Consider the following 15,044-nt stretch of genomic DNA (forward strand, 5'->3'; position numbering starts at 1 on the left):
CGTTCCCGCGCAGTCGCCCGGACACGTTTTTTCTCCCTCACGGCTCGCCTCGCCTCTCCTTCCGAGCAGAGGTCGTTGTGCGGGACAACGTCTTTGGCGGCAGTTCTTTTTTAGACAAAAAAATAAATAGGGCAATGTATTGTCAGCCTTTTAGCTCAGATCATCTTCAAAGAGGACGGTCTAAAGAGGGTTTGCTAGAAAGTTAGGGGTTTTTCCAACCTCCATACCGGAAGAAACCTCAAAACGGGGATTCCCAATTTAAACTTGGCCGGAGTTTTTAATTATTATTAACTGTTTTATTTCATTTTCATTTCGTACAATCACTTATATACTGTGCAATTAAAAAAACAATAAACACAATTCATCTTCTATTCCAGTGTTTTTCAACCTTGGCAACTTGAAGATGTCTGGACTTCAAGTCCCAGAATTCCCCAGCCAGCATTCGCTGGCTGGGGAATTCTGGGACTTGAAGTCCAGACACCTTCAAGTTGCCAAGGTTGAAAAACACTGTTCTATTCCACTATAGGAAACCAACATAACACTTCGATCCTCCATACACCCTTTCTTCTCCCCCTCCAACTTTCATTTCTCCCCTCCAACATTCCCCTCTTCTACTTCCCCTCCCCCTCAGACATTCCTTTCTCCCCTTCCCTCCATCTCACCCTCCTTACATTCCCCTCTCACTCCCTCTCTACTCCTCCCTCTTCTTTCCCTCTACTCCTCGCTTCGGTGTATTTCTACTATTCATTAATCTATTCGATTTGTATTTTATACTAAAATTGAAAGAAAAGAAAAGGAAAAGAAAAGGAAAAGAGAAAAAAAAAAGAAAAAAGAGCAGCAGTATACAAGTGCATTCTTATTGTTTTGGAAGTTGAACCTATATTTCCCCCCTCCCCCCAGTAAACCCCCCTCCCAAGCCCCCTTCCGACTTCCCAGATCCCATACCCGGCATAGCTTTTTATCAAACACAGTCTAGAGTATATTAAAACCAAATAGATTAAAAGTTAAAAGATAAGAGATAAAGGGGGGAAAAAAAGGAATAAAAAAACAAAAAAAATGGAAAAATCAATAAACTCTCTACATTGAGCTCAGCTTCCAAACTTGGCCGGAGTTTTAAGGGACGCCTGCTTGGAAGCAATAAAACATTGCTTCCTCGGAGCCCTCAATTGTCACCTGAAGGAACCAAGACCCTTTCTTTATTGTGATGTACATGTACATGGTATGATTTCAGTGCAGTGAAGTTTCTACAATAAAATTAAATTATTGGCGTTTTTTAAAAGCTTAAAAAAGTATTGAATATAAAAAGAAAAGTAGAAATTCTATATGTGGCAATTGCCATTTAGGATCTCAAGTGTTTTAAGAATCCAAAGTTGTATAGTGTATGATTTTAAAAAAGACCCATTACAGTTCATATAAGTTAATATCTTGATGTGATGTGGTTTTTTAAATCATTAGAAATTAGTTCAAGACATACTATTGTAGGACGTTATCACCCAGCCCTCTCCCAGAAAAATGAAATATCCTAGGAAATATTGAAAAGGCAGAATATTTCTCTGGATGTGAAAAGAAAGAAACATGTTTTAAAAGACAGAATAGCTGCCTGTAGCTTCCTGCCTATCCCCACTTTGTCAGTGGGCCATTAAGGCCAAGCTAGTCCACTTTACATAATAAAAGCTTCTCCACTTCAGCTCCAGGGGGTGGGATTAAAGCATGATAATATTGGCCCCAACTGACCACATGGCATCTGAGAACTCAACCAAACCTGGATTCAAAACACAGCCTAGAGAGTAGCCCCCTGCATGGCACCATGGGAGTCTGACAACCAATCAGAATACATTTCTTACACAGGAACAGGAAACAGAGAGGTGGGACTGAACAGGTTATAAAAAGCCTAGCAAGCCCCTCCCTCAGCGCTTCTCTTCTTCTCCACCAACATTGAAGCATGTGATCACCTTTTCTGTTCAGGGCTCAAGCCATGTGGTCGTGTCCACCAATAAACCATCTTTCCAAGCAGCCTCCATGTCTCCAGTGTCTTTTTCCCCACTTGGAGCCGAACCCAGAAGGACATTTCTTTCATCACTATTATACAACTATTTAATTTTAAATTAAATATAATGGTATCAGTCTTGAACGAATTTCTTAGTAGCAAAACTTTCATTGTGTTTGTGTGTGTAAAGGAAGCAAAATATAACATTGACATAGCAGGACTTCTATATTCCTCCATCTCCTTTTTTAGGTTTACATAGCTTCCATAGTGGAAAGACTCAAGGCAGCTTATATTAAAACTCAATAAAAGTAATCAAATCAAAGAAATGCAAACCTATTGATTTGCCATCACTGCTACCATTACAAACCAAGTAGTGTAGCCTGAGGGGGAATTGGTTCATGTAATGGATACAAAAGAAATCAATGCATATGAAGTTTGCTAGTTAGTCTAGAAAAGCTGTTGATATGCTTCATTTTTTGTGGATTTAAAAGTGCACTTTGATTGCCTGAATTGAAATTAAGAACTGAGCCTTTAAAAAGTACTGTAAATAACAAATTTTGAAAAAAAAAAAGGTTTGTGGGACAAGAATTTCAGTGGTCGACATGAAACAACATCCTTTAGTTATGGAGAGGCCATTCATCCAGAAATCACTAACAAAATCCAGTGTTCTTTTGGAACATAAATATGTGTCACAAGCATTCATTTTGTGGAAATGTAGTTAGATTACATAGATACCATTTTAACTGAAATTAGTTGCATATTCTAAAGTCCAGAGGCCATGAAATAGATACCTATAATGGCAGTAATTGACAACAACTGCTGCTAACTGAATTAGATGGAATTGGTTTCTGATCAATGGGAAAAGATTGAAAGTATCATGGTTTGATTCATGAGGTCTGTTTTTACTTTCAAACTAAAAAATGTCTGTCTCTGTAAAATAGATAGTTTGTAATCACATAGCAGGATAATTTTCTGTAATAATTTTCCACTTCAAAGCATTTTCTAAATATATAATTTCTTCTAAATATATAATTTCTATAACAATTTAACAATTCTACTAATTTATACTGAGATAATCTGAAATCCTTTATTTTGAAGAAGCATCTTAAAGCTTAGTACTGAATATTTCCATTCAAGCATTTGAGTCAGTTTATGTCATTCATCAAAACATTTAATGAGCATTTGGAAGATGTAATGCTACTGTATATACTCGAGTATAAGCCTAGTTTTTCAGCCCACTTTTTGGGCTGAAAAAAGCCGCCTCGGCTTATACTCGAGTCAGTGAAAAATTTGCCCGAAATGGAGGAGAAAAGGGGGCGGGGCCATGCCGCTGGGTGACACTCGTGAATGGCCCAGTGCCCCTGTGAGTTTCCCCTCCCTCTGTGTCAGTTTGCCACGCAGCGCGCACCGCACCATCCCCCCTCCTCACGTTCTAATGTAATGCAGGGCTGTCTTACGATTCCCCTTCCTCCCCCTCCTGCCGCTCTGCAACGATGTCCCACCTCCTCCTTGTTATGGCAAGCAGCCACATAGCGATGTCCCACCTCCTCTGGTACAGTGATCCAATGATAGGAATCACTGTGCCGTGTGTCATAGGAGGCGGGACATCGCTCCCGCGGCTGCACGGGACATCATCATCACAGCGGGACATCAGCATCATGAGGTGAGTGAAGTATTTCATTGAATACACCGCTAGTTTACTGTTTTTCTTTGAAATAAATATTCAAAAACATTATTGGTATCTATTTTTATTTTTGAAATTTACCGGTAGCTGCTGCATTTCCCACCCTAGGCTTATACTCGAGTCAATAACTTTTCCAGTTTTTTGTGGTAAAATTGGGTGCCTCGGCTTATATTCGGGTCGGCCTATACTCGAGTATATACGGTAAGTATATTAGGTGAAGATCTGTGAAGATAAGTGCTTTCAAACAGGTTTTTACTTTGGTTTTTAAAAACAGTACACTGGAATGTTATAGGAAAATCAAAATAGCTGTTTTGACTGATTCTTAAACAAATTTTATTCCTAATATATATTTTTTATTTTTAGAACTGGGCAGTTGCTCCTGATTTTACTCATCATGCACATAGTGCTTCGCTATCCGCAGTAGCTGTGAATGAAAGATATGTAGTCACTGGGAGCAAGGATGAAACTATACAAATCTATGACATGAAAAAGAAGGTAGAACATGGAGCATTGGTACAACACAATGGTAAGGAGTTCATGCTTGATGTTTTAAATTGGGTGAGCAAGACATAGTTCTCAGCAGGACTGCAGTATGGTGAAAACTCATTTTGAGGAGAAGTGTCTGTTTTTCACATATGTGTGAAATTGAAAGGTATGTAACCTGTGGAGCTGTGTAATTTGCATAATCACATTATAAAAATGTAAGTTATCTTGCTTTTAATGTATGTCATTTGTCTAATTTTATGCAGTTCCTATTAATTTCATTAGCAGACAGAACTATTATATTGATGAATGGGGAAATCAGAAGGGGCAAAGGCTCCATTTGTATATCAAAAAAATTTAATAAGAAAAGTGAGTATAAGCCAGTATTTGGTTACATTGACAAACATGTTTCCTATTCTGAGATTCAAAAGCAATGTATTTCTTGAAGCCAAGAACTGAGAAGTTTAACAACAAATGTGCCTCTTTAAAGGAGAAATGAAATCCAAGTACCTCCTTATTAGACTTTCAAGTAAGAATGCCAATAGGAATAAGCCTAATGGGTTCAAACGGGGCATTTGTTAAGGCTCTCACTACTAAGAACATGTCATATGCATCAAAATAGTGACTCACAGGTTGAGCGAATGAGCAATCTCCCGAGGAAGCAGTGTACACGAACATGGCCTAAAAGGGTATCCTTGCCCATGCTGGAAAAGAGAGCCTGAAACAACTATTTATGCAGAGTGTTAGTGGCTAACTTGCTTTTTACCCTTGCTGGTAAAAGACTGTCATTTAAGGGACCCCTGTTACTGATCTCATAGGTTTTTGTCCTTGAGCCATTATGAGAGTTAGTTTGGGCTAGTGATTAAGGTATCACATTAGAAATCAGGAGACCATGAGTTCTAGTCCTGCTTTAGGCATGAAAAACAGCTGGGTGACTTTGGGCCAGTCATTCTCTCTCACAGGATTGTTTTTGTAGGAAACTAGGAGGAGGAAGGTGTTCACCACCTCGAGTTATTTATAAAAAATAATAAATACAGGATAATAAATACAATTTGAAAATATGCCAAGGCATTCATTAAATTTGTAGGTATATAAAAATTATGACTTTGCTATAAAAACCATTTTGAAATATTCTTCATTTTAAACCAAAAGGCTGGAATAGAATTGTTCTTGTTGATTTTCAGGCACTGTAACCTGCTTGGAATTCTATGGGAATGCTCATCTATTGAGTGGAGCTGAAGATGGTCTCATATGTATTTGGAATACAAAAAAATGGGAATGCTTGAAGTCAATTAAAGCCCACAAGTATGTTCTCCTTTCTCTGATAATAATTGTATAATAATTTGGATCCATAGCTACATAAGCAGAATTCTATTTCTACAATAGTGTTTGTTTGCTCCTGTCTGAAAAATTAATCATGAGATTCAGAATTCTCCAGAATGATATAGTATGCAGTGGGAGGGAAATGAAATAGATGATGAAAAGTAAATTATCCATCTCTTGCTTTAAACCTCTTTTTCATTTATTAAATTTCTTTGTTTCTCCATGACCGAAGTATGTATAATGTATGTATAAGTTCAGAAACAGATAGTATAAAACACAGAGAACAGAGATAACAAAAGTAACAAAAACTTAACTAACCACTATTTTTTGTTAAAATCAAAACTGATCTCTAAATATTGGCGGAGAAGGAAACTACTTGTAATTACAATTGCTAGAAATTAATTTCCTAGTTTCTACCATGAGGGTCTGTAATGTTTAACATACACATAGTATAATATTTATATTTATTCAGGGGGAATCATATTATGATTGAATATATTGATTGAATATATTGATAGTGGTCTATCTATATTAAAATATTGATGCTTTTTATGTATTAGGGGCCATGTGACATCTCTTTCTATTCATCCTTCTGGAAAGTTGGCTTTATCAGTAGGAACAGACAGAACATTAAGGTATGTCATAAGACTGCAAATGGCCTTGGTTTTATTTAAGATAATGCTATTTTTTATAACTTCAAAGCAATTAGCTGTTCAAGGCTGTGAGAATAAATATCAGAGATGTTGTTATTGCTAAACAAGTTAACAAATTTATAAGACACACAAGCATCAAGAATAAAAAAAATCTAATTTAATAAATGACAAGGGGTATAAATGAAAAGAAGCTTATAATGGCTGCTTCCAAAACTATGCAAATGAAGTTTTATGCTCTCTACTTTGCTGTCTTGCCATCTCCATTTCCAACTTCCATACATGCCTTAAAGCTTCTGCACACAATGCAATATTCAGATGTAAGAAACTGTTTCTCATTGATAGAAATCTATCAGAAGTTTGAATTTGTAAATTTGCTTGAGAAGGTCAAAATTACAGAAAGGATTCTCTTCTCTTCACTCTCAAGGTTTTCAAAAGGAAACCATATTGCCTATAATTTGTACCATCATCTATGTTCTTCCACAACTACTAAAAATGAAAATTATTTCCTTTCCATATTGGTGTACAAGAACATTGCTAATTAGGAAGAATAATGGACAAGTTAATATTATAGATTCAGATTCATGGATAAATAATTTATCGGCAGCTTTAACTCTTTTTCTTTAATATAGGGGAGTTAAAATTCAACATAAAAATATTAAGAGTTTACTTTTAAACATTTCTTAAATTTTAAAATAACTATGTTGTCTTCAGTTCAAAAATATCTATTGGTATTTTTTAGAACATGGAACCTTGTAGAAGGAAGATCTGCATTCATAAAAAACATAAAACAAAGTAAGTATATTATTTGCTTTTTATTTTTGTTTATTCTCCATTATTTAAATTTATCAAACCTTAAGTTAGCTTTCACAGTAGTAAAAGTAAAGCTTGGAAAATAGGTCTGTGTGTGTGTGTGTGTGTGTGTGTGTGTGTATTCTTGTTCAAAAATGCAAGTCACCTTTGTCAAGGACCATCTCAGATTTTTTAATAAAATTCTATTGCAGATAATTAGCCTTACTGATAACAGGCTGAATATGGAGTAATAAGAATTCAATGAATTTTAAACTGTACGATAAGAATTCAAGAATTTCAAATAGGCCACATCCTGATAGTGGGCCACGGCCCAGGGATTGGGGACCCCCTGTGATAGACTATCATAGGGAATACCATTGTTTGCACAATTCTAATCTTTGTAAGAATAGAGTTATCAAAGTCTTTGAATATCTTTTCCAAGGTTTTCATAGCTGTTCTACTACAGTGTGTGATGTATTTCTTGAATTTTAATATTTAGATCCTAATTAATAGGTTATACATTGTAATCTTAGTGGATTGTTACTGTAATATTAATTTTAAGAATTTTTGTTTAACATCAAAAGAGAATGGGGCTGATAAATCTTGACTTCCAGGAGTATAAAAAGTGTAAAGGCATTAAATTCAAGACAGGTTTTTCTTAAATAGTAATAAATAAACATCTATTCGCTACTATGCAGAGCAAAATCTCATCTGCATTAGATGACATCTGTGATTTAATTGTTTTTTTTTTCTCAAAATCTATATCATTTATATTTCTTAGATGCTCATCTTGTTAAATGGTCAACAAGTGGTGAGATATACGTGGTGGTTATAGCTAACAAAGTTGATATATATGACCTGGAAACAGCTTCTATCACTGGTACCATTGCTACAGAAAAGAGGATATCTTCAATAAAGTTTATCACTGTAAGTAGAAAAATAGTGTCACATTATTTAGAACGTTGTAAATGAATCCATTCTCATACACGCCCTTTTTTTCATGTTTCCTTAAAGGATTCCATACTTGCTATTGCAGGAGATGACGAATTCATACGATTATTTGATTGTGAATCTCAAAAATGTGTTTGTGAATTTAAAGCTCATGAAAACAGGTATTTTTCTATAATTAAATAATTATTTTAAAAAAAATTAATTTTTAACATACTTTTTTCTTCTGAGTTTTGTTCAATGATAGTACATGTAATTGCCATAAGATTAATTTTTGGATTTTAGATTTGGATTTTATTAGTATTTATAGGCCGCCCTTTTCCCTGAGGGGACTCAGGGCGGCTTACATAAAATAAGGAAGGGGGGGTACAGACAATAGACACAAACAATACATAGAAGTAAAATAGTAAGCAACATTCATTCATCAGTACTAAGTTCAGTACTAAATTTTCAGTGTTTGAGTATTTGTATTTAGATCAGTCTTTGTCTTTGAACATATCGCTCTAGGCTCACCTTTGGATGAATTGTATTATAGCTCTGTTGCAGTATTATTTATGTTGACTATTAGTGAAAATGGATATCATTAGTAAGTCAAGCTGTTTCCTTTCCCTTGCATTTTTTTCACATTTTAATCTATCAGATAGTGTTTGAAGTACAGCACAGAGGGATCAAAGTAAGATACCATTGCATGATTCTTCACATAGAGGTAGAATTTTGTTAAGTAATAGTTGTTAGCATTTTGCAATACTTTCCTGAACATTGTGGATGTTCTTATTTTCTAATTCATTTACATTTAAAAATGTAATATCTCTTGATCCTTAGAATCAAAGCACTGTACAATTTCAAAATGGAAGGCTTACATATTCTAGTAACAGCATCAAGTGATGGTTACATTAAAGCGTGGAATCTGGATATTGATAAGGTTTGTGTATTATCAAATTATTCAAAATATTGTGAAGAATAGTTAGGATTGTATGAAAAATGAGAGATGACATTCCATTAATAATTACATAAAGAGCAAAGAGTCTAATAGAAGATAAATGGCTTATACAGCTTACCTATATATAAAATATTGAATTGAATGTTCATAAAAGAGTGTTTTTTTACAAGGATAAGGGGGAAAATCCCACTGGATACAGAACCCTCTGGATATAGTCTATAAAACTTAGAATTGCATCTAACTCATTCATGATTACCATGATACTTGCAGTTTTAAGTGAACTCAATTGGCTTGCTTTAATGTCAAGAGACTTATTTCTGAATAAACATGGATTGCTTAGATGTGATTTTCAAGATTTTACAATTAATATGACACATATTTCATCTGTCCTCTCTCATAGTATTACATTGTTGGTTGATTGTTTATTTAGGTAATAAATGTATACAGGTAGCCCTCAATGTATAACCGCAATTAAGCCCAAAATTTATGTTGCTAAGTGAGACATTTGTTATGTTAGCTTTCCCCATTTTACAACCTTTCTTGCTAAAGTGGTTAAGTTAGTAACATGGTTGTTAAGTGAACCTGACTTCCCCATTGACTTGCTTATCCGAAGGTCACAAAAGATGATCACATGACCACGGAACACTGCACTGTCATTAATATGAACCAATCACCAAGCATTTGAATTTTGATCATGTGACCATGAGGATGCCACAGTGTTCATAAGTGTGAAAAACGATCCTAGGTCACTTTTTCGGTGCCATCGTAACTTTGAACTGTCACTAAATGACCTACTTATAAGTTGAGGATTACCTGTACTGCCTTACTCAAAGTGATTCTGGCAGTTATGCTTTTTAGGGTTGTGCAAAGCATTTGAGCAATGCTTTGTGAAATGTATTAGAATAAATAGAAGACCCCCTTCTCAGGGTGTTAAAGCAGCTCTGTCCATTTCTGTACGCAGATCAAAGGGACTGCAGCAAACTTAATGTGCTATGTTTGTTCAGCTGGGGAAACTTTCACCATACTGCTTTCATGCTTTTGAGGAATATTGCTTTGTTTTCACTAATGTATAAAGATCTTACAAAAACATTCACATATGAATTGTTGTTTCTGCATCAGAGTGAACTTGCAACATAGGTAAGTCTGAGAACAGTAGAGTGTTTGTTTAGAGTGTTTATTATAATTTATAGGCCGCCCTTTTCCCTGAGGGGACTCAGGGCGGCTTACAAAACACAGGGAGGGGGGTACAAAGACAAAAAAACATAAGACAATACATAATATTAAAAATAAAGCACAACATTCATTCATCATTCGGGAGGGGACAAACTAAGATTTTTATCCCCAGGCCTGACGGGATAGCCAGATCTTAAGGGCCGTGCGGAAGGCCTGGGCGGTGGTGAGGGTGCGGATCTCCACGGGGAGATTGTTCCATAGCGTCGGAGCTGCGACTGAGAAGGCTCTCCTCCGCGTAGTCGCCAGTCGGCACTGACTGGCGGATGGAATTCGGAGGAGGCCTACCCTGTGCGATCTGATGGGACGCAGGGAGGTAATTGGCAGAAGGCGGTCTCTCAAATAGCCAGATCCACTACCATGGAGCGCTTTGTGAGTGGTAAGTAGGACCTTGAAGTGCACCCGGAGATCAACAGGTAGCCAGCGCAGCTCACGGAGGATCGGTGTTATGTGGGCGAACCGTGGTGCGCCCACGATCACTCGCGCGGCCGCATTCTGGACTAGCTGAAGTCGCCGGATGCTCTTCAAGGGCAGCCCCATGTAGAGCACATTGCAGTATTCCAGCCTAGAGATCACAAGGGCTCGAGTGACTGTTGTGAGGGCCTCCCGGTTCAGGTAGGGCCGCAACTGGCGCATCAGGCGAACCTGAGCAAATGCCCCCCTGGTCACAGCTGACAAATGATGGTCAAAACTCAGCTGTGGGTCCAGGAGGACTCCCAAGTTGCGGACCCTGTCTGAGGGGTATAAATTTTGTCCCCCCAGCCTGATTGATGGAACATTAGCCAAATTATTGGGAGGAAAACACAACAGCCACTCGGTCTTTTCCGGGTTGAGCACCAGTTTGTTAGCTCTCATCTAGTCTTTAACAGCCTCAAGGCCCCGGTTCATCACTTCCACCGCTTCATTGAGTTGGCACGGGGCGGACAGATACAACTGTGTATCGTCCGCATATTGATGGTATTTTATCCCGTGCCTCTGAATGATCTCGCCCAGCGGTTTCATGTATATGTTAAATAGTAGGGGGGATAAGACCGAGCCCTGCAGCACCCCATAAGTAAGGGGCCTCGGGGACGATCTCTGCCCCCCCACCAACACCGACTGCGACCTGTCCAAGAGGTAGGAGGAGAACCACTGCAAAACAGTGCCGCCCACCCCCACCTCCCGCAGTCGTCGCAGAAGGATACCATGGTCGATGGTATCAAAAACCGCTGAGAGGTCAAGGAGAACCAGGATGGACGCATGGCCTCCATCTCTGGCTCTCCAGAGATCATCGGTCAATGCGACCAAAGCGGTTTCTGTGCTGTAACCGGGCCTGAAGCCAGACTGGAAGGGGTCAAGATAGTTAGCTTCCTCCAAGGTACGCTGAAGCTGGAAGGCCACCACCTTCTCAACAACCTTCCCCACAAAGGGAAGGTACAGTATTGTACTCAAAGAGAGGAACTGTCATTTGAAAAGGTAAACCATGCTAATTCAGGATTCTCAAACTGAGGGGGATTGCAAGCACCTTAAGGTGTGGAGAAGATGGTATTGTAATTGTTCTTGTTTTTAAACAGGTCTGCATAGCGAGGGACAGGATCGTCAGAATTCAGTCTGGGCTTTGCTTTCTATTTTCTCTTAACAAGCCCATAGTGGGAAATATTTATTAAACATTGTGATTGTATTACCTATTGTGTATTTTGTTGCCCTTTTTTTAACCTCAGAGAAATAATTAGTTTTATTTTGGATTGGGAGATCATGATATAGCAAAGTTCGAAAATCACTGGATTAATCCTTATTCAGTAATCCAAATGAAATTCTGCAGAAATAATGGAAGCCTTTATTTGTATTCACCTGTACAATCTGCCACTGAATAACAATCTAATTGAATTAAAATCTTTCTAACTTTATACTACAGAAATGCAGTTTTAGTTATAAGTATAATTTGGGTTGTTCACATTTATAACTCATCTAAGCATATTTCTTACATTGATCTTTCATTAGAAAGGTAAATAAATTGTATCAAATTCAATAAAATGGTGAGACTTGTAATCAATTGTTAACCTATTTTTTTCTGAAATGTTCAGTCAATGGATCTTAGTCTTAACTAAATGGCTATAGCATGGCTTATCCTTAAATCAGCTTTCTAAGAAACAAGGTCAGTTAACAAGCTAGTTCTTTTAAGATAAGGATGCCAAAGTGCATTTGGGATTTTTTCTGTCGTTAATGTCACCATATTTCTTCATACGCCATTCAAATTTCAAATGTACTGCCTTGAGTTCTTTGTAAAATAATAATGGTAGGATATAAATAAACAAATATATAAATACTGATAGATTTGCACAACTGGTATAAAATATTGTCTGAGGAAGAGGATGCTGAAGAACCTAATGATCTTCAATGTGATAAATATTGCCTTAACTGTTATAAAATGGCATGGTTATTTTTCTGGGGTTTATGTGAATAAATGTCTTGGATTTTTGTTTTTCAGATTGAGAATGCTCCATCATTGCTATGTGAAGTCAATACCAAAGCCAGGCTTACCTGCTTAGCAGTATGGCTCAGAAAAGATTTTGAAACAGAGCAGATCCCGGATGAAGCCACACCATCTTCATCTCAGGGTATTACTATAGAATTTTCTTAACATTTTGTCAATTAAACCATAATTAAAATTCTATAATTCTTTCATTGTTTTAATTATTTTACAGTACATGAAGCAGAGCAGCTGTCACTTAAGAAAAAGAAAAAGTTTTCGACCGATAGTACTAAATCTTCCCAGGGAGATGGCCAGAAAGCCGCTCTAAAAAGAAAATCAGGAAAAACGCTGCAAAAGAAGAAGTTACAGAGATTAAAATAAATATCCAGCCATTATCATATTCCATACTAAATATATAACAAAGAACCAATTTGTTTTTTACTTTAAGACATTTTTAATTTTCAGTACACTCTTGAGAATATTTTTTATATGTTAATGTTTCTAGAAAATAGATATTATATTTCAACAGTAACAATATCCAGATCTTGTGACTATTGTTTTTAAGTGTAAAAATATAAGTATCAATTATCTTACAATGTATGTGAAATGTCCTATTGTTATTTAAATTGATTTCCAAGTTGCTAATATATTTTGATATTTACACCTACTTTTAGATTTTCTTAAAAGTCTTTTCATAGAGGCATTATTCAATGTACAGCTAACAATATAAATTGTTACCTTACACATTAATTTCTTCAGGGTTGGTTGATTGGTTGGTTGCATTTATAGGGCCACCTGTTTCATATACATACTGGGTGGCTAAATCTTGAAATAGAATATTTCCCTTAAATTAAAATTTTCTTATGGATTCTACACTTTAGAAATTAGCAAGTGGCCCATATTTTCGGACACATCAGTAGGACACATTTCAAGGGAAGCCTGTCTATTTGTTTCAGTGCAGAGCAAACTTTTCATCCCAGTTCCTGTATGTTTATTTGAAATGTAGGATTCTTGATTCTGTTAATTCTTATCTAGGAATGTAATTGGTTGTAAGGTTTTCCTTTTTGGTGTGCCTGGCCATTGAAGTAGAACAGAAGCAACTGCTCTTTCTGCTTCCTTATTATTATTATTATTATTTTGCATATTATTTCTATTAAGGATTTTGATTTCCATAATAAAAATGAATATAAGCTAGACTTAAAAGAAAAAAGAATAAGAATAAAAAGTGCAAGAAAAAATAAGAGAGAAAAAAGAACACAATTAAAAGAAATAATATAAAGAAATGACTTCCAATTTTCATTACAAACAAATTCAGTAACCCTTCTGACATATGACTGTTGCAGTTGTCCCTAAGTCATGGGATCAACTTTTATGACCTGACAAGCAAAGTCAATGAAAAAGCCAGTTTCACTTAATACTGTTACTAACTTAACAACTGCAGTGAATCACTTAGCTATGTCAAGAAAGGTGGTCAAATGGGGGCAAGACTAATTTAACTGTCTTGCTTAGCAACAGAAATGTTGGGCTCAATTGTGGTCATAAATTAAGGACTACCTGTAGTGTCCTTTAAAAGGCTCTGCCATGGTTGCAAATAAGATGGCTCATCCCTTGTCCCCCAGTGCTTAAACTCAAGGAAGAGCATTGGCCTGCAATTTCCTTGCAAGGAGCAGCCATCTGGAGCACATGTACACGACCTCCTGCTCATTCCTTATCTAGAGAGATTTTGAAGAACCAGTCTATTCATCAGTTCTTCCGTCTTTGCTATGGTCCATCAGCTCCACTTTTGCAGAAGCATCTTCAGTTCTCTATATCTTTCTCAGAAGTCCCCAGCCCCTTCTTTCTGCTTCCAACTCCTGGTGCATTGAAATTAAAAGAGTTTATTTTAGCATCTGAGATAGAAAAAAACTAGAATTCCCCTGCCTATATCAACAGTTCAATAATACATGAAATAATAAAATGACATTTTAGGGAACCCAGCCTGATGTTTTCTTATTCTGCTCGTGGTAAAATTAGCAGTGCTTTCAATGTTGAACCTGGAATAGGATAAATCTCAATAGCTTCATAAGCACACATAACCCCTTTTACTATGATTCTCTTGAAAATAAAAATTGAACAAGGTAAATAATTTTAATTAGAAATAACTAGGAATTGCAGAAGAAAGATTTTAACATGCCAGTTATTTGCTCCCAATTAATGTTACCTTTACTTGAAAATATGTTTGAGGAGTTATCGAGAGATTTTGAATATAAAAAATACTGATTTGATGAGCAGAGCAGTTGCCTTTTTACCCATCTTATACTTTCCTACTCCTAATTGTTGACTACAGCACAGAGTAAAAAGCTAAAAGTACTCTAAGGCAATTGAAAGAGTAGTGATACTTAGATGGTGGAAGTGTATTCCACTTGTCTATATGTGCAAAGATTAGTGGTAGAATTTGGATTTCCATTTGGATTTGTGGCTTCTAATTAATACTGGGACTGAATTTCAGGGAAGTGGAATGTAAATACATTTTAAATACATTTTAAAAATTTAAATACATTTTAAATACATTTAAA

The 15,044-nt window shown here is 36.4% G+C and overlaps 1 protein-coding gene across 2 annotated transcripts in view; it reads left to right on the forward strand.

Annotated features, from left to right (window-relative positions):
• Positions 1-13,239, forward strand: part of LOC116523632 (p21-activated protein kinase-interacting protein 1-like) — a 13,812-nt gene extending 573 nt beyond the window's left edge. The window contains exons 2-10 of one of the 2 annotated variants that reach the window (XR_004257094.1): positions 4,035-4,197; positions 5,339-5,459; positions 6,038-6,112; positions 6,870-6,922; positions 7,701-7,846; positions 7,934-8,031; positions 8,690-8,789; positions 9,769-9,944; positions 12,505-12,634. Coding sequence is in view for 1 of the 2 variants with exons in the window: in XM_032238745.1 (XP_032094636.1) it covers positions 4,035-4,197; positions 5,339-5,459; positions 6,038-6,112; positions 6,870-6,922; positions 7,701-7,846; positions 7,934-8,031; positions 8,690-8,789; positions 12,505-12,634; positions 12,722-12,870 (1,035 nt within the window). In the remaining variant the exon portion in view is untranslated. Of the gene's footprint in view, positions 1-4,034; positions 4,198-5,338; positions 5,460-6,037; positions 6,113-6,869; positions 6,923-7,700; positions 7,847-7,933; positions 8,032-8,689; positions 8,790-9,768; positions 9,945-12,504; positions 12,635-12,721 lie in introns of those variants that run through there. The other variant, XM_032238745.1, reaches the window with a different exon arrangement.
• The last annotated feature ends 1,805 nt before the right edge of the window (positions 13,240-15,044 follow it).

Source organism: Thamnophis elegans, unplaced genomic scaffold, assembly GCF_009769535.1.
Source record: "Thamnophis elegans isolate rThaEle1 unplaced genomic scaffold, rThaEle1.pri scaffold_76_arrow_ctg1, whole genome shotgun sequence".
Classification (NCBI taxonomy): Eukaryota; Metazoa; Chordata; class Lepidosauria; order Squamata; family Colubridae; genus Thamnophis; species Thamnophis elegans.